This window comes from Melospiza georgiana, chromosome 5 (genome assembly GCF_028018845.1).
Source record: "Melospiza georgiana isolate bMelGeo1 chromosome 5, bMelGeo1.pri, whole genome shotgun sequence".
NCBI classification, from domain to species: domain Eukaryota; kingdom Metazoa; phylum Chordata; class Aves; order Passeriformes; family Passerellidae; genus Melospiza; species Melospiza georgiana.
This window is the reverse complement of record NC_080434.1, coordinates 8,125,969-8,150,482: the sequence shown is the minus strand read 5'-3', so window position 1 is coordinate 8,150,482 and position 24,514 is coordinate 8,125,969. Positions and strand designations below refer to the sequence as shown.

Genomic DNA, 24,514 nt, shown 5'->3' with positions numbered 1-24,514 from the left:
TTTATACTTCAGGAAAATAAAACAGGAAGGCAGGGGAAACTCAATAGCTAGACTGTATGTTTAGAATATATTGATTTACCTTCTGCCCATTTAGATTGTTTCAGAGGCAAATATAAGTAGTTACTTGTAGCTGTCACTATGGACTCTGACAGGTCACCCATGATTTTATTATCCTATTTCAAATATTCCTTTTATTCATCATTGCAAAGAATATACTTGTTGTTCTCTCCAGACTTTGTATAGAAACCATGGTAACACAACTGGAAATTGAGATACCAGACCGTCCCAGTGTGTTTTGTTCAAGTGATAGATTTTTTTTTTTTGGAGGCAGCTGTGGCACACTGGGTCTCATTTCAGTCATATCTCTGGATCTGTCTCATTAGTATATAATAACCTTAGGGTCCTTGTCCTTTCTTACTAGCGTTAAAAGAAGAAAAAAATAGTCTTTAGAAATTACTGCCAAGTAGGAGTAAATTCTTATTGGAAGAATTTAAGAGATGTAAAATAAAAAAAAAATGTTGTTTGGTTTGGAATAACAAAAAAATTGGAAAAAATCACAGAGGTGGAAGAGAAAAAGAGAAAGAACTGAGGTTTTTTATGTCAGAATCACCACAATCAGCTTGGGAAAGGTTTCTGCTTCAGCAGATTCTGCTGTAGCTCTAGATTGAGTTATCTTAAAACTTATTAAATGAGGACAAGTTGGCCAGACAGTTCAATTTACCAGATCTGTTGAGAAAACTTGGTAAGATAGTGGACTTCCAAATTGTTCCAAAGTCAGTGAAAGTCAGTGAAAAAGCTGAATAACCAGACTGGTCCAGCTGCCTTGGCTTCACTTGAGTGAATCTAGAGATGACAATTTACTCTTTCTTAGAGCATCCACATCTATGGCCTGTGGAAGCGTTGTCAGACAGGTGCTGTGTGTTGATGCCACATCTTACTTTAACTTGCTTGGCAAATAATTATTTGGAGTACTGTGGATGGTGACACAGCCACAAAATGTCTCAAAATATGACCTATTCATTAAATAGTTTCTTAGATTAAATTTTACATAAGAAAGTATTCAGGATTTTAATTTTTGGCAACATCAGGGTCCATTTTTTTTTTTAATTAAAAAGGTGTATGACATCTTGCTGACAGTACTCTTCAGTGTGTGCTAGACTTGTGAAAGCTGCAAAGCACTGGAGCTTACCTGATTAATAGCATCTCTTCACAAGAACGAGGAAAGCCACTATTTGGGAAATCCTAGATTTAAAACTATTAGATTTAAATCTATTTACTACAGTTTAGGTAGTAATCACCACTATACAGAGTAGCAAAATATAGTAATGTCCTGTGTTTCCTGAAGACCCTTGTGGTTGACCTTGGCTGTTTGCCAGGTGCCCAACAAAGCTGCTCTAACCCCCCCTCCTCACGTGACTAAGGGAAAGGGAATATAACAAAAGTCTCCTGGATCAAGATAAGGAGAGGGAGAGATCACTCACCACTTACCATCATGGGCAAAGGTGACCTGAACTGGGGAAAAAACATTTTATTACTGATCAAATCAGAGTAGAGCAATAAGAAATAAATGCAAATTTTAAAATACTTTCCCCCACCCTTCCCTTCTTCTCAACTTCCCTCCCAATTTTCTCCTCCTCCTCTCTCTCAGGGGCACAGGAAATGGGCACTACAGTCAGTTCATCATGTGTTGTCTCTGCTGCTCCTTCCTCCTCAGGGAGAGGAGTCCTCACAATCTTAACCTGCTCCAGCATGAGGTCCCCCAGGGGCAGCAGGTCCTCTGTGATCTCTACTCCACCATGAACCTTTCAGGGGCTGCAGGGGCACAACTGTCTCACCATGGTGTTCACCACAGGCCACAAGGGAATCTCTGCTCCAGCACCTGGGGCACCTCCTCCCCCTCCTTCTTCCCTGACTTTGATGTCTGCAGAGCTGATGCTCTCGGGGGTTGTCACTGCTCTGTCCGGCTAAAGTTGCACAGTAACTTTTCCCTGTTCTTAAATCTGTTATGCCAGAGGCACTGCTGCCATCGCTGGTGGCCTTGGACCCCAGGGCATGTCTGTCCTGGAGCCAGCTGGCATTGGCCCTGTTGAACCTGAGGGAAGCTTCTGGCAGCTTCTCTCAGAAGCCACCTCTATTGCCACCCTGCTACCAAAACCTGGACGTGAAAACCCAGTGCAATCCTTTGCACAAGACATTCCTTAGGCATCGTAAATCATACCAAAACAAAAATGCTAATGCTGGTTCCCTCTTCTCTTGAAGATAGTCATCTGTATCTGCAGTTGTTTTATCCTTATCCATGCTAATACATTTTTTTAAATTCTCTTTATCACTGTTTTCCAAAGCACACCTCCAAGTTCATTAATCCCTTTCATTATCATCATAATCACTATTAATTCCCTCCACAGCTGTCAATCTTGGCAGCAGATAGGGAGTGGAGGAGCATTACCACTTATTAGTGCAGTTGTAATCTATATGAAGGACTGACAAATGTGGAATATTGCCAGTTTTCTCAGAATTTTAGAGGTGCTGGTGAGTATTATTGAAATACCCACAGTCATCAGTTCCCAGTTTACATGGTACAGTTTTAATATTTCCTGACAGGAAAATCCCACTTCACCTCCAGTAAATGGTTTTGCAATTTTCAGACCCATGGACTGTAGATTTGCTGTCAGTGATCCTATTTTTCAATTTTTCTTTCATTTAGAGGAACATTCTCACTGTGTGTAAAAGTTCACAGGAAAATATTGTTCTTTCTCCTTTTCTACAACTGCCAAATCTGTTCTTTTGGCTTATATTTCAAGAAGAGTGAAAAAATCCCGTAAAATTTTTATATTCTTATTTTCTACAACTTTTTCAGCCCCACTGTTGTAATACATTTCTCCTGTTTGCAGTCCATCCCTCTTGCACAATATGAAGAGCACCAAGTTGTTGCTTTTGCATGCAATACTTTATATTCCTCTTCCACCAGTTTACAGTTTGCATTTTCCCTTCATTTCAATGTACCTCACTGTTTTCTGTCTTGTTACTGACTCTCAGCAGCAGTATATTTCTCAGTAAGTTTTGAAGCCTAATCCAAAGTCCATTCAGTACCCTCTAAATCCTTTGAATAATTTGCTGTATGTTTATGTTCCTTATCCCCAGCGACACATCCTCCACTGCTCAAAAATCATGAGTCTCTTACTACAGTAGTTATGACTACAGTATAGCATATGGATTGGAATCTCAGTCTTGCATGCACAGTATTTACATTTTCCAGGTAGTTTCCAGGCTGGATCACTCATAAACCAGAGAGATAAGGTGGGGGAATTACAAGAGAAGCCAGAATTCAATTTAAAAGACAAAGTAATGTGAAAGGAGAGTGATTCACCCAAAATCCCACAGGAGCTGTAGAACAGAGCCAAAAAATACATCTGTGGCATCTAAATTCCAGTTAGGAACAAAGCCACATAACCACAGCTTAATTTCTTTTAAAGCTTGTGTTAATGCCTGCTTTTTGCTTTTAACCATCCCTATAAAATGTTTTGCAACATTCTGTTGGAAGGAGCCATATAAAGATAAATTGTGAGATAGTCTCTAGTTGACACATAAACTTCTCTTTTGATCTTTCCAAGCTGGAATTGCATTATTCTGGTTTCATCTTTGTTTTTTATACCTCAGCTGCAGACCGGATTCATTGCTTTTGTAAGAAGGAGACATTAACGATCCTGAGAGTTTCATTGCTTCTGATATAATTTTGCCAAATGTCCCACACTACCTGAGTTTCTTTCATGGTATGCTGGAGGTCTGTAATACTTAACACAGAAGTCATTCTCCAATTTCTTGTATTTAGTGCATGTGACAGAAAAACGCACATTTTAAAGACAAAATTGCCAGAAATAATCTTCTCAGGAAAGTATAAAAAATGCTTCTATTACCATTCTGAAGCTGAAAGATAAACAGGAACCACTGCTAAATATCCTTCAAGGCAGCCCAAGATTCATTTCAATTACCCTGCACAGCATACCTCAGGTGCAGCACAGCATTTTCAGGTTTTATATCTATCAAATATAAGCGTAACACAGTGTTATTTCCTCCCACTTGTTATTGCCTCAGCATATCTGACTGGGGTTTCTTTTTTTATTTTATTTTATACTGTTACCCTACTGCTTTAGGGGAAATGCAATATATGTCTATTGCAGCTCTCATTGCCTCAGTTAAAGTAATACTGGCCTAAATATATATATATGTATACATGTATGTACATATATCTGTAATTCCTGCTTTCTTTTCTTGTCTTTTAAATTTTTGCTGGGGCTGACCTTTGAGTCACACTGCTATGCTGTCCATTCTTCAAAGGCTAAGAAGCCTTGATTAATCACAGCAATAATTTGTCTAGCCTTTGAAATGACACCTCCTTTAGAAAAACAAGAACAAATAGTAAACATACGTCCGCACTTTCATTGGGCACTGGGTTGTTTGAAGACAGCCACAGAGAGCAAATTTCCACTTTAAAAAATACAAATTATGTAACATACAAAGGAAATATTGTTAGAAAAATAAACAGCATTATTTTAATACTCTTGCTTTTGTGATAATTTACTATGTTTATGCGTGTTTTCCTGTGAATTTACTGTCATGAGATGAAACAGGTGAGGATTTCAAGGTTAATTTAAGAGGCAGATTTTACAAAATTTTTGTTTTAAGAAAATTATCCTCGTGTCCGCATGGCATGACTTTTTGCAAGATTGCTTTGGGTGTCAATAAGCTATTTTGGCTTGGAGGCAGAGCATTCATTTGAGTCTCCATTCCCAATCTACCAGCAAACTTCCTCCTTAAGAAGGAATGTGCTTACTAAGAGAGTAAATGGTATGTCCAGAGGCACCTACCCAGAGCTCCTATGGCTTAGTCAATTCTGGGATGGCAGGTAGTAACACCAGCTTCCTGAGTAGCTCTCAACTCTATCTGACTGCACATCAGTGTCCATGGAGTTTAAGGACAAAGCCCCACTTTGGCCACTTTCAAGCCTTCCTTAGACATTTACATTAGTGTATTTAGGTTTGCTCTGTAATGAAATTAGATCTTCAAACATTTCATTATCAGGTCTCACTTGGATGCCATGGCTAATTGCTAAGGGGCTGTAAGGGCTGATACAAAAATGATCTGTAAGAAGCAGCTACCTAAATCACTTTGTCATTCAAGCCTTCACTCCAACCCCTATTTTCACCGTTCACAGTATGAATAGCACAGTCAGTCAGGGGATGGATTCCTGGACCAGGCAGATTTACCCACTATAACACAAACAGGCAAGCACAATGAAAGTGGCCAAACTTAAACTCCCTTCCAACCCAAACTATTCCATTTCAATTTCTATTTCCATTTCCATTTCTATATTTCTATATTTCTATATTTCTATATTTCTGTATTTCTATATTTCTATATTTCTATATTTCTATATTTCTATATATTTTATAATTTTCTTTTGAACATGCTCTGCTTTTGCACAGTGAGGTTCTGGGTGGGAGAGTCTGCCACGTTACCATATCCCAGTGACCAGCATGCCAAGAAGACCACCATGACTGTGGGAGGGGTCAGCACAGAATGATGTGGGTTTTTTACATCCACATTAGTTAAAATGTACTTTTTTGCCTCATTTGTTTCCAGGAATCATTCTTTCATTCACTTGCTTTCTGTCTGCTTTCCAGGTGTGGATGTGTGGAGGTGGCATGTATGATGTTCCATGCTCTCGAGTTGGACACATCTACAGAAAGTACGTCCCGTATAAAGTCCCTTCTGGAACCAGCCTTGCACGGGTGAGTAATTGGGTCTTGCTGGTTTTCATTTTCATTCATTATCAGTCCCTTCATTCCTTGTGAACCAGTTTCCAGTAAACTATTAAAATGGAAAATGAATGTTTCTTTATTTTTCTGAAATGAGATGTGCAATTACTGCAGTTATCCTGCCTTTCAGAGATAAGATTGCCAAGAATAAAATGGAAGCTTAAAATTACAGGGTTGGACGTCTCGGCACAGAAGCACGTTTCACGCTGATTCAAAAGAACCTAGGAATAACCCAAGGCTTGTGGTCCTCAAATTGCAGTGAGACAGTGTTGTCAGTCGTAGTTTTTGTTAGCAGGACCAATTTGAATGCACATTTTCTTATCACTCAGCAGAACTGGCAGAATCTCATGGAAGAGATGTTTTCTGAGGCAAAGGGACTGAGTAACAATTATTTGAGCGTCTGTCTGATTATTGTGTAAAATCTGGTTGTGGAATACAGCCAGCTTGGAGCTCTGAGAGTGAGAAATTACAAGACCTCTAGACATTTCTCAAAGACTACTGAACACATTCATATCCATGAGGGGGCTTTTTGCTCAAGAGAAAATGTTCTGTAACTTTCTGGAGATGTTCCCTGGATGTCAAAAGATGGGAGATGAAGGGCACAGATGTACCTTCCAGGAAGATACTGGTATTTATTCATGCTTGAGTTTAATCTTTTCTGGTTTAGAGGGGTTTTTTTTATAATAAAATGGCATTAATATAAAGTCTGCATATTGCCATAGGGTAATACTTTATGAATCATAGTTTTTTCTTAATAATGAAAATGTGGTATGAATAAAAGAATGAATTTCTTGCTTTGAGTGGGAGATATTCTCGGTTTCAGCACCGCAGGATCAGGCTTGCTGTACTAACTGCAGCAGAAAAAGGAGGCTGCCTGTGCTGCTTGCCTGCCAGCTGGCTAGACAGAAAGAAGAATTTGCATTAACAGGACATCAGTAGTACACAATTCAGTAATGGAATTAGTTGTGGGGGCAAAAACTGTATTGACTAAATTGTGAGATTATTATCTTGCCCAAGTATAGCTCTATGTCCTGTCAGAATTGCCCCATCCAGATTTTTGGACTGCCTGAATGAAACTGCTTCATTTATGATATTCCCTGCAAAAAATCACACAGAACTGGAAATAAGAAATTCAAACCTCGGTCTCTGTTTTCTTCTGTTACAGCACATAGTATCTCATTAGAGAATGTGCTCTCTCATGCACTACCTGTAGGAGCAAAATAGAGTAATTTCTATTCGTGCTAGTGGCATCTTGCACAGTTCTGTGCTGAACTGACTTTCATGGTGGCACTGTGAATGCCTACAACCATCAGGAAGCCACAGCCTGCAGCCTGCCTGTACTATTTATTTTAGCTTGATTTCAATAAATCATTTATGAAATATTACTGAAAAAACATTTCTAGTCATAAATCTGATATCTCTGCCCATGCACAGACTGATTACTTTATAACATGTGGGAAAAGATCTAGTGGTGGGTCGTATCCTTCCATTGGGTAGTTCTCTCTGTGTTGTGACAGTCCAAAACATGATGCTTAGGTAAATTTGTGACATATAGTTATCACTAACAGAAACTTTGAATTTTCAGATTCACAGCTTCTTTCCAGTACAGTATTCTTTCCATTGCATTGAGGCTAACAAGAGCACAAGAGCATCTGTATGTTTTGTTCTTTTGGGCTCTTTCAATAACTAGGCAAGAAAGAGAATTTTGTCCTTGACCCATCATATTGTGTGTAATTTAAAATCTAAAAATATACTCTTTTGCTCATCCTTTCCAGAAAAAAAAAATCAAGGACAGATTAATCTTCAGTGTGTCAGCCCTAAATGGAGCTGTTAGCCAAAATAATATTAGACAAGCATCCACAGGAGTGGCCTGGATATTTCAACTGTCTTTGCTTTATCCTCCAAATGTTACATTATTCAAAGACTATAATCTACGCTTTATGAGTTTTTTATCAAAAACTTTGTTCTAGTTCAAATATATAATGAGTAACACACTCAAGAATATCTGGAAATATTATCCCCACTGCCAAAAGGAGTACTTTTCACTACTAAGTAGTTTCCACAATGGTTTTTACTAAATCCTTCTGCTGTTTAAAGGAGCGTGCCAGAGATGCAGTTCACAAAGGAATGAGCCCAAAAAGCCCAGCTCTGATTCTATAAATGAGTGCAAGAGACCTTTGTTAATCAAGGGAGAATTTCCCCTTGTGCAGATACTGCCTAAAAGGTTGACAGATTTTCCCATCATTTTCCCCAGCAACAGCAGAAGGGAAACGGGGACTGGAATTAGGAAGAGAACAGAGCTCCCAGACAAATTCAGGCACAGCCCAAATCATGCCATGGGTTTCCTTTCAAGCTGTTTGAGCTTATGTTTACCCTTAAAACATAATCTTTAAAGTGAGCATTTTAACTTCCCTTGGGATTTCACCTCTCTTTATTTTTTAGCAGTGAGTTTCAACACACAGTTTCAGCCAGCTACGTAATACTTGACCAATCTCAGTATCTGCTTAGAGAGCTGTAACCTGGCATGAGAATCATGTCTGCTTTAATAAATCAGAGACCTGTCAAAACCTTTGTTGCACCTCCCCATCGCTAAATAATCATTATTGTACCACACATAATAGTATGGATCATGACATCAATTTTATGTCTTACCTGTCACTCAAGATTGGGGAAGCTTATGCATATTGGTTGCTGCCACATCCCACATAAATTGAAAAGCATACACATATAAAACTGTTAGTAATATTGTTTGGTGATGCAGAGCAAAATTAAAGAAAGCCGTAAACGTGTAGCTTTGTAGCTTTATAAACAGGTTCTGAAAATTAAATGTAGATAAAAAGACTGAATATTTTTTGTCTGAAGGTGTCTTAAAATATTGCTGCTTGCCGAAAGCAGTCAGTGTTAAATTTACAGGCAATTGCACATAAAGAAATATTAATAGGCATGCAGATGTCAACACTGATTCCACTTTTTAACCTGGAAACATCACATAATTATTAATTCATTCCAAACCTGTAAATCTGCACAAAACTGCAGTAAATAATAACTAATGTCACGTGTTTGTTTTAGGTAAGGCATGTTTAGAAAGCAAACATCCAGATCCTAAAACTGCTGAATTGTTCTACTGGATTATTTTAGTTGCTTTTTGTATTTCTGATTCTTGGTTCCGTTTTAACAATTTCAGCTAAGCCATTTACTTTTAGCAAGTTACCTATGAAATTGGACTGCAGAATATTCTTAGCATTTTTTCTAGGTGTATCTCAATTTACTGTTTATTTTCTTTGGTTTTCTATTTATTTTTTGAGTGTTTGTTTTGTTTTTTTTTTTCTATTTGTGATCCTATAAAAGCTGTAAGAAATATATCAATAAAATCTCACTGTTCCATAGGATTTGCAGAGATGAACTAAGTTTCAAAATATATCCACAGAATTTCTTTTTCTTGCAGGTATTTTACACAGCATTTTAGGATTAGCCACAGAGCATTAGCACATTAGGCCTTTTTGAAGGGGAGGGCAATCCCACTGAAATTCCAATTGGATGCTAACCCAGCAGAGTGGTGAATCCTAACCTTAAGTTAAATTCCTCCCTGTCTGCCAGGACATGGGATCCCACAGTTTAGCTATCAAAAAAGATCACAAAGAAGATGGAGAACTAGATATTCTTGGACAATAACTACATCAAAATGGTGGTAGCTACTTTTCAGGATTTACTGCATAGACTAGCATTGGAACCCAAGTTATGAGGCTAAATAAATCTATTTGGAGTCAAGCTCCTGAACTCTTCCAGGCTCAGCTGCTGGGATGGGCAATGGACTGCATGGGTCTGTAACACAAGCATGGCAACAGCCAGCAAATTTGTGCAGATGTTCTTGTAGTGTCATTCTGTGTTCCGCAGCCCCTGACAGCCACAGAGCTAGGGGCAGGCAGCATCCTCACTGGGACCAGAAACATCCCTGCCCCCAGACTCTGCAGGTTGGCCTCATTTGAGCAAGAGGTTTAGATTTTCCAATGCATGGATCTATTTTTGTGTACCTGGTGGAGATACAAACTTTTATAGAGAGGATGAAATCCTGTTTGTTTTCAGATGACGTCTGTGGAATTTCAGCTCTAGGTATTTGCAAACTACTGGCTGAACATAAATAGGCTCTTGCTTCTCTGCCAGCTGTGCTAACTCATAGAAGATTTATTTATATACCACACGAGCTTTGTAATCTAGTTAGAATACTGTCTTCCATGCAGATGCATTTCTTTTATGCCTGCAGACATCTCTTTATTTGGGTTGGGTTTTGCTGGTTCTTGGAGTTTTTTACATAAATATTTCTGATATGAAACTTTCCCCAGTTAAGTTTAAAACACAGTTACGTGTAAAGAACCAAAATAAGATACCCAAGAAGGGGAAATATTGACAAACAATAGCACTGTGTAAATTAAGAGGGAGTTAGGGGAGAAAGTGAAAGGTAGAAACCCCCTAGATAAGGCTTAACTGACGTGGGCAGGTTAAAGTATTAAAACCTGAACATCACAGGATTGTGGTTGGTGTCCAGGAAATGTTTTATTCTTTTTCTGCTGTAGAAATTCACCAAAATGGTAAACTTTGTGTTCTGACACTGATGGAAGGATCTTTGCACAAAACTGAGAGTATTGTTCTTCTCCTCGTGAGTGCTCTGGAGTTTTATACCCTGCTGCTTCTGGCGTATTGATCCATACTTGTTGGATGAGCTCCTCCAGTCACTTTCTTCTCTTCTCTTCTCTTCTCTTCTCTTCTCTTCTCTTCTCTTCTCTTCTCTTCTCTTCTCTTCTCTTCTCTTCTTTTCTCTTCTCTTCTCTTCTCTTCGATGATTCATTGTAACATTATGCTACCGATATTCAAGAGGAACATAGAGTTGTCTTGACTGGATAGATCCCGATGCACTTTTAAAATACATTTTGCGTAAAACAAACTGTATATTGTATTATTTCCAGCCAAATTAAATGCAGCTGCTTGTAGAGGTAAACAGGGCACCCATTTTGAATTAGCCACAATACTGTGCTTCACAAAACAAAAATAGAAAAATTCAAATTGGTAAGATGATGTAGGTGAGGTGAAAATAATACCACTTGAATTTTATTAGGAAAAAAAAGAGATTAATCTGCCCAGATTGTTGTGTTATTCTTGGCAAGAAAACAGTAATGTTCCCTCTTACATTTCACAAACACAAAATACAGTCGGGCCTCAGACATGCTGTGGTGATTTGTATTTGACTGGCATAATTGAAAGTGATTTTGTTGTCCTGTCTCCTGTAACAAATACCAGCTGGTGACATCCAGCTTCCTGGAAAATGTTCAGATTAAAAGCAGGACAATAGGATTTCATTACAGGTTTCAAATGTTCCAGTAGTAGTTTGATATTGACAAAAGTAAAGTCTATTGATTGAGATCAGGGTCAGTTTCATGTGATGAGATAGACACAAAAGCAGAAAAAAAACAGTTATGCAGGTGAAATGAAACAAATGATAAAACCATTGTGCTCCTTTAGAGACACCTGATAAAAATCTTTAGAACATCTGGAATAACTAAGAACAGGAATTACAGTGTTATATTAGTTCAAGGGCTGCATCTAAAATGCTAATTGGAAAAGCTGCACCTAGAGGATGGAGGTGTGCTGGCTTGCAGGATAGCTCAGGAGCTCTCTTACGAGTGCTGTCATCTCAATCCAGCACACCTTCCACAGTGACAAAGTGAGGAACTACCCCTGTCATATTAGACACTAATCCAGTTAAACTTTGCTTAGAGCTTTTATTTATGGACCTGTCCTTTAACATGTCCCTGTCTCACCCTGATGTTCCATTCTCATGGTCAGTGTCTGCTTTCTTCTCACTGAGTATTATCACGTCTCTTGAAAATGACAGATGATCTTACACACTTAAAAAGGGACAGTCATTTGATCACAGAGGTGTATCTATCCTGCTCACTGAACAAAATGGCCCATGAAAAATTTTCTTTTTTCAAGTGCAGAAGTCTTAATTTGTCTCTCTCTTTCTCCAGTCAAGTTGATTTAAACTCTTTTATTGAAGTCTGCTGCGCTGGCTTTGGCTGAGATAGAGTTAATTCTCTTCAGAGTAATTAGTATGGGGCTGCGTTTTGGATTAGTGCTGGAAACTGTGATCAATGTGGAGACATTTTCCTTATTGCTCAGCAGGGCCTTTTCTGCTCTTCACACCACCACCCCCACTGAGCAAGCAGGGTGAGGAGCTGGGAAGTGACACAGCTAGAACAGCTGATCCAAACTGACCACAGGGATATTCCAGACCATATGGCATCAGGCTCAGTGTATAAAGCTGAGGAAGAAGGAGGAAAAAGGGGTGTTTAGAGTGATGGTGTTTGTGCTCCCAGGTCACTATTAGGCGTGAAGGGGCAAGCACCTTTCCTGGAGATGGCTGAACACCTGCCTTTCCATGGGGAGAGGTGAATGGCTTCGCTTGTGTGCACAGTTTTTCCTTTCCCTGTTAAATTGTCTTTATCTCAATGCTTGAGTTCTCTCACTTTCACTCTTTGGATTCTCTCTCCCACTCCTTTAAGGAGGACTGAGTAAGTGGCTGTGTGGTGCTTACTTGTCAGTTGAGGTTAAACCGTGATATCCATGTGTCCATGACATTGTAACTTACTGTCTTGTAGGCTATCGTTGATTAAAAATGCAAAGCAAAATCGCAGTCTTAAATGTGTGCGTTCATATAAATTTAAATAAAATTTGTCTAAATGTAAGCCCAGTGGTAAAGAATTTACCAGAGAGTAAAATTGTAACAGTGATTAAGATTATATCAAGAATGTGTAAATGCGCAACTGATGACAGCTGATGACTCAGTGTGGTTGCTGTCACTGTTGTATTCATCTCACAGTTTCTTTGTGACAGCTGTTACAACCTAACATATAGAAATATGCATCTACTGAAATACCTTTGGCCTTATTTATTCCCATGCAGAAATTTTCCACTGAAAATGACAAAAGAGAGAACAAATTCTTATGGGCCTTCTTGGATAGGTCCTGAGAACCTCCTCAGATGTCCACTTAGAGTCCCTCTGACTTCTTTATTTTGTGGGTCAATTCATGTGACTAGTTAATAATTACTTGATCTTCATTGAATTGTTTTTATTTAATTTTTTTCCTTTTTTTTTTCCTATTAAGAGTAACCAATCTGGACATCTGTAGCCTTGCAGTGAATTTGTCAACCAAGCTAAGCTACGCCATTTTCAGCTGTAAAAACATGTTGTCAAGCATTGGAACAGGCTGCCCGGGGAAGTGGTTGAGTCACCGTCCCTGGAGGTATTTAAAAGACCTGTAGATGTGGCACTTAGGGACATTGTTTAGTGATAGACTTGGCAATAATGGGCTAACAGTTGGACTTGATGATCCTTGAGGTCAGTTTGAATCTAAATGATTCTATGATTCTATTTTTCTTTTTTTCCTTTCCACATTCATTTACATGAGGTTTTCAGATTGAATCCAAGCAAGAGTGATCTACCACAAAGATATCCCCAAACTGGTTCTTCCTATAAGTGGTATTTGATGCCATTTGAAAAACTTTTTAAAGGAGTATTCTGGACAAAATAACATAAATAGTAACAGGAGACAGAAATCAAGAAGATTTAAATTGAATTCCTGTAGACTCTAACTTACTTGAAGATTACTTTCACTGTGAAACTTAACTGTCTCATGATGATGAAAATTAAATGGGTGGTTAAATGATGCTGTCAGACGTTCACAAAATGCAACCTAATCTGAAAGGCTTCTGAAGTTCTTTGGCCTGCAAGTTCTGGGGCAGTATGCCCACACAGAGTAAAATCCCATGAAACTGCTTAAAGCCTGGTTTACAGCTAGACTCTGTCCAGATTGGGTAGCTATTCAAAACCAGTCCCACTTGTGCTTATATGACACGCTCAGCTTGTATCTAGCCTCACCTAAGGGTCAGGCAAGGAGGAAGTGACCATTCTCCTTCCTCCATCCATTGTGTCAGGCATCCACCTAAATTATGGGAATGACAACTCTGGAAAACTTGCAAAGGACTTGAAATCACATCCTTACCTTGCAGTAAGTCGTTTGATTGGTAGGCCTAAAGTGCTCAGAGATGAGGGCTCTTGTTTTGGTTGTGCTCTTCAGATAGGACGAGTAAAAGCCCAGCAGGTCCCTACCATAATTGGCAGAGAAGAGTTATGATCCTGTGAGGTTCTCTGCAATTTATCATGCTGCTAGACAGCCACAGAATGGGAATTTACAGCTTACAAGTTCACCCATCTCATCTTGGACAGCCTGTATTTTTGCTCTAGGAACATGCTGTGTTCTAAACAAGAAGGTAAATGATGTTTGCCTTTTCTGTGCAAGGTTGCACCAAACCAGCTTTCAGTACAGCTGCTCTTCTTGACTGCATTCAATTCCAGTATGGGGAGTTTTACTACTAGACTGGACACATTTATGTTAAAAGAAAGTATGGTGATTTCTGAGCTTGTGTAGTGGTAATAAGGATAAGAAATCCTAACCCAGGCTAGCTGAGGTCAACAAACCTCTTTAAAATTATTTTGTTTAGATGCTGAGTGCTTGCCCCAGAAACAGCTTCTTACTACTCTAGAACACAGTGTTCTGTTTGATCATGTTCAATAAGTAGTCTGGAGATTTAGAGCTAGCAAATCAAGAGTCTGTATTTTTAAAAACAAACCTATTGAAAGAGCTGCCTCAGAAGGGTTTGGCTTATGAAATCAATGTATAAACATAGTAAGGATAATATGCTAGTTACAGGCAATTTTTAGCATATGATGGAAAGAATGGTCTTGGAAGAACAGGGAAGCAAAGTTTTAAGTAGATTTATCCAAAGTGTCCTACCTGATACTTGGGGAATCATGGGAGAACTGACTCTTTTTCGTAATACTGAGTTTTTCTTAATACTGGGTTTACAAAAAAACACACATAAAACCCAAACAGTTATAAAGGTGGTATTAGAAAACAAAAAGTTTTTGACCAGTGAATTAAAATTTTGAGTTAGTGACCAGGTATAATATCACGATTTTTGTTGGACTCCTGTTTTATCGGTAACAATCATCTAAAGCAGAATGCAGTTCTTTTAGTGCAGCCAAGTAACTAAAGAAGAAAGTCCATCAGAGACTACTTTTAGTATAGGTGGTGCAAGACTTACCTTGATTTTTTCTTTCCCAAGAGAACTTTTTATTTTTTACTGTACATTCACTGTATGGCTCTTTTTATATTATGGTTTTTAAATCCTATCAGATGAAGTGATTGCAAAAAACAATTTTATAGAACAGTCCTAAACTGCATTTGCATTTGTAGCAAATGAGGTATGCAGCATTGCAGTGAAAGTTATGCTAGAAATCACATGTATTTTCATTATTTTGTCTTTTTGTTTAATGTTCCTAATAATTTGTTTTGCCTCATGTACAAAATCTCATCACATAATATTTTTATGTGTCAGAAAAATTCTGTGTTACAGGTTTTCTACTAGAAAAGTGAGATTGTCATTTAGATGTTGTTCTTGATTTTTTTCTGGTTTTCATTGTCCTACCCAGTTCCTGTTCTTGAATTCTAATTTCTTGTAAAGTTATTTAAGTCTTCATGAAATTACAGCACAAGTCAAACTTATGTGGGGCACAAGCCATTTTTGAATAAGAATATGAGTGTTGTGAATTCTTGCACTGCTTTAATGTTACTTGCTTTATCCCTGCAGGTTTAACATACTTGCTACACAGAGAGAAAGTACACAGAAACTTATCTTGCAGTGCCAGCTAAAAGTACTTCCTTTGTTCTGTGTCTTGCTGTCTTTGTATTCAGATAAGCCTTATTAGTTCAGAGACATTTAGTTTACATAGATTAATAAAATTCAGGAAAAGAATTTTCCAGTGAATCTTGAAGGCAAGTCAGAGTATGAATCCAGCTTACTTAGATGCAGAGAATGTTCTGAAAAGAAATATTACCTTATGTTGATGGTAATCAGATATATATTGTCCTCCAGCTTATTAAAGAGTGAATCTCAGCATTTTGTAGGTAGTGTTCTATAAAAAGATTATAAAACTTGATTATCTTGTTTTCACAATCAAAGCAATAAGAACACCCTAGTGCCTCAAAGTCGTCCAGAGAGATGTTGCTTTGTTGGTGGGATAAAAGGTTATTGGGTAGCTGTGGCAATACACAATAGACCAAGCCCATACTCCACTACAACATCTGCATATAAATTTGTGGGGATTGAGTTACAGGAGGAATTTTAAAATCAAACGAAAATACAGAAAAAAATGCCCCCTTCTTGGTGGTAAATAACAATAAAATATATCTTTTCAGTCTACCCAGAACTTTTCTTTGCAATGGTATTTGTTTTATTTTATAATTTGAGGCAGCTAATTTAATTAATTATAATTTGAATAAATTCTTATGCAGCAAAATAGGTAACTCTGTTTCCTATATAATGCCAACAAAAATGAGCTTTGTGGAACACAGCCAGAATTGGGTTTCATGGAACCTAAATAGTCTTAGATGTATTTATGGGATGAATGAGTGCAGAAAGCCACAGGTTGTTGTGGCTCCTATTCCAGGAGTTAGTGACCAGTTAGTGACTTTTTCTTCAAATCAATTCCTCTTCAGGGCTGCTTGCCCCCAAACATTCACTTGTAAGACCTCACCCTAAAATTTAGGTAGGAATTGCTTGGTGACTAAGCAGTATCGTGACAGATTGAAATTCAGATGCCTTTCAAATGCAAAGTGAAATACATCAGAAAGAAGAATTTGAACCATTCTTCCACATTAGCAGGTCTGAAAAAACAGGGGCCAATGTAAGCAGCAGAAAGGAAATTTTTGTTCAACATCCATCATTAATCAAAAACCCATATGAAGAATGTGCATAAAGAATGTGAAGGAAAATAAGATGTTCAACAGACAGAAGGCTGTCTCTCAGAGAGCCAGCAGGAAAGCAAAGTACTCAGTACTCTGTAGTGTTTGCTCAACACTACAATAAAGATAGCATACGGTTACTGGAACTCTTCCAGGTTTTAAGACTGAGAAATGAGACCAACTAAGCTTAAAAGTTGTGTGGAATGCTGATTTCTTGTTTTGTTTAGTTTTAAATTTTCCCTGCTATGAATATCATTCACTCAGAACATGAGGAAATTAACGTTTCCTCTTTTCTGTGCCCCGCAGAACCTGAAGCGAGTGGCCGAGACGTGGATGGATGAGTTTGCAGAGTACATTTACCAGCGACGGCCCGAGTACAGACATCTCTCCACTGGTGACATCTCTGCCCAGAAGGAGCTGCGCAAGCACCTCAAGTGTAAAGACTTCAAGTGGTTCATGGCTGCAGTGGCTTGGGATGTCCCCAAATATTACCCTCCTGTGGAGCCTCCGCCTGCTGCCTGGGGGGAGGTGAGGAATAGATTGAATTTAAATGAATCTAACATTTTAGATTGAGGGAAATTAAAATTATTAAATGAGAGTAAACCTGATGTTAAGTAGTGTTATTAAGGAAGTTCAGAGAGGTTGAAACAGTCCCTGAACTATCTGTTAAAATGAGAAACTGTCATGTCTTAGAACTATCACTGTTGCTTTTGTAACTCATTTCAACTTTGTGTGTAGAGGGCATATGATGTATGCACAATGATGACAAGAATGAGTAAAAAAGTATGTAGCACTCATTACTGCATGTTGCAGAAGATTTGAGATTCAGAGAATCACATTAGTAGAAAGGAGGTCTGAAGTCACTGCTTGGGGTTTTTTGCATATCTACTAGTGTAACTCCTGCTGTCCTTACAAGGACAGTTGTGTGCAGATGGGCTTAGGTTTGCTCACACGTGAAAAGCAAAACCTGGATACTTTCCTTTTAAAACGACTGATCTTGCTCAGCTTTTCTATGAATTTTGTAAGTACTGTCATCACTGAGTCCCAGTAGCAGACAAATACAATTTCTCCATTGATGGATGAGAGGAGGGAGAGACCACAAAAGCATCACTGCAGAGCAAGGGCTGAGCAAACAGCCAGCTGTGATCAAAGATGCTCTGCATTCAGACCTTTGTAAAGAGCAGAGCTGTAGTAAACCTTGCTTTGACAGTTTGTTTTGTGCAGAAGAAATGAAAACACAAGGAGAGCCGTGAGGGGAAATTACTTCCTTGGTTGCACTGAAAAATTGCTGTGGCTTTTGGCCCCAAAACTACAGCAGCTTCACACCATGGATAGGTCATGTGCAGAAAGCTCTTTTCTCTCAGTTTATTAAGATATATAAAGAAGGTTTCACTCTTCCAGTGTATTGTGCTACTTTTTAAAAACTATAGGAATATCTGTACTGTGAGTTCCAGCCTTTTCTGATTTTTTGTGTATATTCTTGGGGCTGTCAGAAAATTAACTTTTATATTTGAAACCAGAGGCTGAAGTTGAAACTTTGACCAAAACATTTGGTAAGATCAGGCACAAGTCTGCATATTCCTAGTGGTCAAGACTGGACCATAGACTTCTAAACATAGGAACCTCTACTATTCTCCAGAATTTATATTTAGAAAGGCAAATTACTTCATAGTGAGATTTCTAAAATATATTTCTCTGGTACTAGCAATCCTTAATTCTTCTTTATAAGCGACCAGTTACAGATGTTCAAAAAAACTCCAATTTATATGTGTCATACTGTTTGCTACTTCTTGGCACTAATGAATTCCTTTGTTGTTAAAGTTTCTTCTTTTTGATGCTGCTGCCCACTCTGTGAGATGAATGTGTAGTGAAAGGTAAGGAATTTATCAGTAGAAGTCAGGCTGGATCAGATTTCTGTGACTCCTACTGTGATCTTCCTTCACCATCTTTCACGTTTATACATGGGTGTCCTTGGAGAACTGGGATCAGGAGATGTGTAATTTCTCTGGCCAGCTGGACAATCCTTAACTCAATCAAGAGGGTCTAGAGGAGGAACTTGTGACTCAGATATTCACTCTTTTCACAGCAATATTAATAGAATCTCTGCATAAACCCAAGTATTTTAACAGTAAATCAAAATCATACCAATGGTGTGAAATCTGTGCCTTAAAAGCATTTGCTAAGTTCTTAGGAAGGACATGAAGACCAAAGATTTTCTTTTTTGTTTAAAACATACTTTCTTTCAAATAGCAGGAAGAGAACTTTCAGCCCTCCTTCTCTGGTTTTTCCTGAGATTATCACATTCCTGTGAATTTTTAATTAATTTGTTGGCACTTGCAAGGACCTTGAAAAACCTTGAAGGTCAATGGCTGTGAGAAGCTGAAAGAGGGAAGCAGACTGTAATGTTACTGCATTGCATACTGAATCACTCAGCTCTTGAAACCTTGCTGATTATACACACCAAGAGTCTGTGCCAACACTGACTGTCATTTAGTACCCTCTCTGCTTCCATTTGGAAATACTTTATATCTGCTTGCCTATGCCAGTCTGAGAAGGAGGAAACACTGAAGTACACAGACAAATTTGGCTCTAGTATTTTGATATCTAGCTAGTAAAAGCATGTGCTGTGAAAGCAGACGTCTCATAAACAGCCTCTGCTCAGCTCCTCTTTTTTTACAAACACATTTATTTAAAATCTGACTCTTACATTTCTTGAAAAAATCTGTTTATGATAGAAAATAGGGACATTTTGAAAACAAAAAGCAGGTTTTTTCTACATTTGTCATGGCCCTATCTCTTATGTGTGTTTGTGCCTTTGTCCTTGTAGCTGACAGGGTCTACATACCCTTGATAATCTGTTCTGCCTTGTAACATCTGAAATATGTGCAGTAGAGCAATGTAACAGCGAATCCAGGTAGATTAATGTTAGTGAGACTGGCAGTTCTGTGTTTGAGTGGTGTAACTGTACTCTTTTCCACTGTGGAAAAGAGGAAAGTTTTCAATTAGGTTTTGTTCCTACTCTTTTGCAGATACTAGAAAGTCTGGTATGAGTTGAAAACAGTAATACACATCCCATGCTTTTTCTAAGATGGAATAATATATTTGTAGTATGAATTTGAAGTCCTGCTACCTAAAACAGTAGGTCTGAATTTGCCACAAGGTGTTTTCTTAGGAAGTGCTCATGAATTTACAAGCTGTGATCCAGCATGAATGAATATATTGTGCAGATATCACAGCTTCCAGTATCTTTGAAAACACATTTTGCATTAAATCAATCATATAATATCAGACATTGTAATTTATTTTGGATTTCATCAGTTCTATAGTCAAGATGGTGTAAAAAAAAGTTGTTTTACTCAGTCAAAAGAGAATTATTTAATCTTGGTTTCACTTGCTGTTACATGAACTTCAATAATTTAATGAGGAAGTGTCTCAGTCAATGCAGCAATGCTAAGCTGCAGAACCTGAGAGTACTCCTTTCTCTGCCCCCAACTCATGGATTTTTACAGCACTGACATGAAAATGTCACACATAAAGTCAAATGGCACATTTGAAAAAAGAAGAAAGCCTAAGAGCTCACTAACTTCTCTTTCAGTTATTTTCCTTCTTTCAAAATGTGTCATCCTTATACCCTTAATGAGTCAGTCTGAGCCCAGCAAGTGTCACACATCTGTTGAACAAAAGCAATATAACCCCACCCTGCACAGACCGAGTGCTGCACAGCTGGACTGTTCAAATTCCTTTATCAGGATCAATGCCACGCTGAGTAAGAGTCTCGTGTTTCTTCAGTGAGGTTTTTGGCAGTGCTTGACTTCTTTACCTTTGACTTTTTCTTTTTCATGGCTCACACAAAGGATAAATAGTTCTAAAATTACTGTGCATTGGTTGACAGAAGAAGTGGCTCATTTTTATATATTTGATCCATAGACATTGGTGGCCCTAGGGTTATCTGAGTATGTAAGCAGTGCACTAAAACTGGCTCTAAGTGCTGCTCAAACAAAAGAAAAGTAACATAAATGAATATTGCTAATGTCTTCTAGGAGTTAAATCCATTTTCATATTTAAGGCATTAAATCAGATGTAGGGGAGAGGATTACATAAACTGATAGTAGAAGGTGCTTCTGTTGTTGCTGTACCCATAAGCATTGTCTAACACCATCTCCACAGTCATTGTTCACAGATGACGATATTGAACATACAATTGTCTTTAGATTGCTACACTTTCCCTCTTTCTGCTTTTGGCACAGAGAATTTCATGTCATGATGAGCATGCAGGGCAGCTCTTGGAACCTCTGGGAGTTTGGCTCTCCCACTCTGGCTTACCACTCCCAGGTTCCATGGAGGGTGGAGGGTGAAGTGGGTGACACCTGGGTGACAGCCTGGCTCCAGGGCAGGTGGGGCAAAGCTGCAGGAGCCAGGACATCAGCTACTACCTCAACAGCAAGTCTTGCAGGAACTCATTTGCCTGGGAAAAGTTGTAGAGTTTTAGAATTACCAGAGAATATTGGTCAGTATAACTGGTCTCTAGGAGGCTGTATTCTCTATGCTTCTACACCTCATCTGCTCTCTGCAAGGACTACAGTGCCCATAGGGAGTTAGGGTGGCATTTCAACAACTAACTATGTATGATGACTTAGACATAGTGTCCTGTGCTTTTATAAGAATTTGTTTAATTCTGAAATAGCCTTAATATCACCACTTACCATCCTTGTCAGTGCATACATCGAAGTCCTTGGAAACATGGTTTTCCTGTATGCTTATCTGTGTGTACAAATGATGGCATTTAAGGCTGAGCAAAAAAGTTTTGTATGTAGCAACTCAATGCCTTACCTTCATGGCTGATAAAATCTGTCTCCTGTTCATCTCTGGTCTTACAATTTCACAAATAGAAATGTTGGGAACATGTTAGGATCACTAGCTATTTGTTTTCTAGTTGTATCTCATAACCTTAAAAATTCTAAATCCATTGTGCTGTGTGACTGGAGACAAAGCAGTTAAAAAGCATATTGGTGTATAAATGAGAAAAAAACCCTGTGCTTCTGCTTTCCTTCCTTTGTCCATGAAAGCATCTTAGGGGATTTGCAGGCTGTGTGGTGCTGATGCTTGGCAGAATGTTCCCCGTGGCTCTGGCTCTGGCATGATGGCTCAGTTCAGTTTCTAGCAACTGCCAAGGCCACACAGAAATGCCAGAGAACAAAAGCACAGACTTGACTGAAATGCCTTATTACAAAAAGAAAACAAAAAACAAACCATGACCCCTCTGCAGCTGAAAGGATGAAACAGAAAAAGGACGAGCTAACATGTAAGCTGCAAAAAACAGAGGAAAAACTAACTCAAGCAAACCTTCCAGGAGCAGAGGGAAGAAGAGAGGAAATAAAGAATGTGAGAGAGATTCCAGCAGTGAAGGAACTAAATGTAGGTTCAGCTCAAGCCTTTTCCAGAAATGGACTGAACACATTTACTACACAGTCCAAATGAGAGAGACTGGGATGGAGCGATGCCATCAAGACAAAATTATGAAAGTCTTTTAATGCACTAAGCATTAATTGGATGTGGAGTGTATTCACTGTCATTTTACAATTCTGAGTCACATAAATATACCCAATTATTAATGGCAATTGTTAGCAGTTCCATTTTAATTAACTTGCATGCTGTAAGAACTGAACTGATGGATCATTTAATTTTCTATTAGACCAGAAATCTTTATCTATACAATGGAAATTTAAGTGCATTGAGACATGATTGAACATTCTCCAAAAAAAATTATACTCTGAGAAATTATTTCACATGAAACTTTAAAAATAGGACATTAAATTCTATTCCCCTCATTATTCTTTCCTGCCTCTTTTGCTGGATAATATTAAAATGAAGGTTGTTGAGAGCTAATCACCTTTCATTTTTTTTACTATGGGTCTGCCCAGTGCTGGATTTCTGTATCTGGTTGCGTGTATGAACAGCTAGTGTTTTACCTCATCTTTAGCAACTTTTATTGTATTGAAAAAACAAAAAATATCCTAGGACTGGGCTGGTCCAAATTTTTTTTAAATGTTTCTCTGAGCCCTGGTGAAGGATGAAAGGTTCCTGGAGTCAGTTGTTCAAACTGATGCTCCCCCATCTTTTGCCCAATCTGCAATTTTCTAAGCTAAACAAATGCACCTCCTGAAACCTTTCCTGAGAGTTTTTGCATTTTACAGTTTTTACATTTTCTCACTACCTGTGGTGTTTCCATCTGTGTAAATCTTTCTTGAGCATGGTTAATAGACTGGATCCCACTCCTGCAGAATCAGAAAAAGAGCGGAGTAGCTCTGGCACATGTCTTGCATGCACAAGGATTTCTCTTCCTCGCAATGTTTTGTGGAATGCTGTGAAGTTTTGCATCCTTGGGATGTGTGTGAGGTATGCAGTGGCAATGTGTATGTTTGTTAGGCATATTATGGCAACAGCAGTGACTTCTAAAGTATTTTTCATGAAAAAGCACAAGTGACTACTCAGTTGTATCTCCATTCTAGAAAACATCTAGCTTTCTTTTAAAAAAGGATCAAAGTAGCACCCAGAATGTCAAAATATGCACCTGCTTTCTATATATTATATGTTTAGAATTTGTGCGTGTTTCCATGCACTTTGGTTACTCAGTTTCTGTTTATCTCATTTAGAGGGTAAGAAATTCTTTTCATTATGGAGGTGTCTAAAGGATTTTTAACTAGCCCAGCTAAGGAACTCTAGGAGAAATGTGCATGGATTTGCAACACAAAGTTAGGATTTTGCTCTTTTTGGTGGCAGTGGGCAAATCTACTTTTCAACCCAATGTTTCAGAGAAAATTTACATGTCAGCAGTAGTACATAACTGGTATGATTGATAGTCACAAATTAATTATTACTCAGTTGCTTCAGCCTCAAGAACAAGATTTTCCTTTTAAGAACAAGTTGCACTGCAATGTTTGCAGCAGGCATGCAGGAGGAACCTCCATGGGTAAGCATAGGTTTCAGTACAGATTTGTTAAGTACTTTTTAAAAGCCTAGGTTTCAGTGCAGACTTGTTAAGTACTTTTTAATTTTATGCACTTCAGGGAGTAATGTGTGACCTTATCTACAATGGTGTTATTGTATCAAAGTGCATGGATTGGAGCAGGCCAGGCCTGAATTTCTAATGCGTGCTGACTGCTCCCATGCCTGAGAGACTCATACAGAAATCAGTTCCTTCTAATACTGTTGATCTCTCTTGCTCTCATAGGATGGAAGAAGCAGTTAGACAAGCTTTGAACTTCTTTTTCTCTTTAGTTTTTTTGCATGAAGGTATTTTTCTTAAGACCTACCTTTCATTTGTTAAGCAGAATATTTCAAACTCTGCTTCTTCTGAAGCTGCTCCTATAAAGAGTAGTTCATTCCAGGACACAGCTCTCTACCCTGTAAAAAGTAATTCTTACCAGTTTTACTAACTGATAGTCAATCTCAATTTCTTCAGAGCTAAACCCCTGACCCCCTGATGCTGAAAGCTCTGTTCTGCAGCCCAGTTTAATGTGAAATGTTGCTGCTTGGATTTGCAGATTCGAAACGTGGCAGCCAACCTGTGTGTGGACAGCAAACACGGAGCCACAGGGACTGAGCTGAGGCTGGACATCTGCGTGAAGGACGGCTCAGAGCGAACATGGTCACATGAGCAGGTATTTGTTTTAATGGTGGAAAGAGGAAATCAAGGCAACATTGTTGCTTCTCTTTCCCAGTTTTTAAACATTTCCTGAGGGCTTCTCTTTTTCTGAAGGTAAAACAGAGTGTAGAAATAATTTTTGAATTATTCCTGATCTTCATGGCTTTTACAAAGTACTCCTTAACATAACTTCA

General features: G+C 38.4%; 1 protein-coding gene across 1 annotated transcript in view; it reads left to right on the top strand.

Annotated features, from left to right (window-relative positions):
* The window catches only part of GALNTL6 (polypeptide N-acetylgalactosaminyltransferase like 6), a 431,047-nt gene that overhangs the window by 385,019 nt on the left and 21,514 nt on the right, over window positions 1-24,514 (top strand). The window contains exons 8-10 of the mRNA XM_058024028.1: window positions 5,682-5,789; window positions 16,982-17,203; window positions 24,220-24,336. Of these exons, the coding sequence (XP_057880011.1) occupies window positions 5,682-5,789; window positions 16,982-17,203; window positions 24,220-24,336 (447 nt within the window). The remainder of the gene's footprint in view (window positions 1-5,681; window positions 5,790-16,981; window positions 17,204-24,219; window positions 24,337-24,514) is intronic.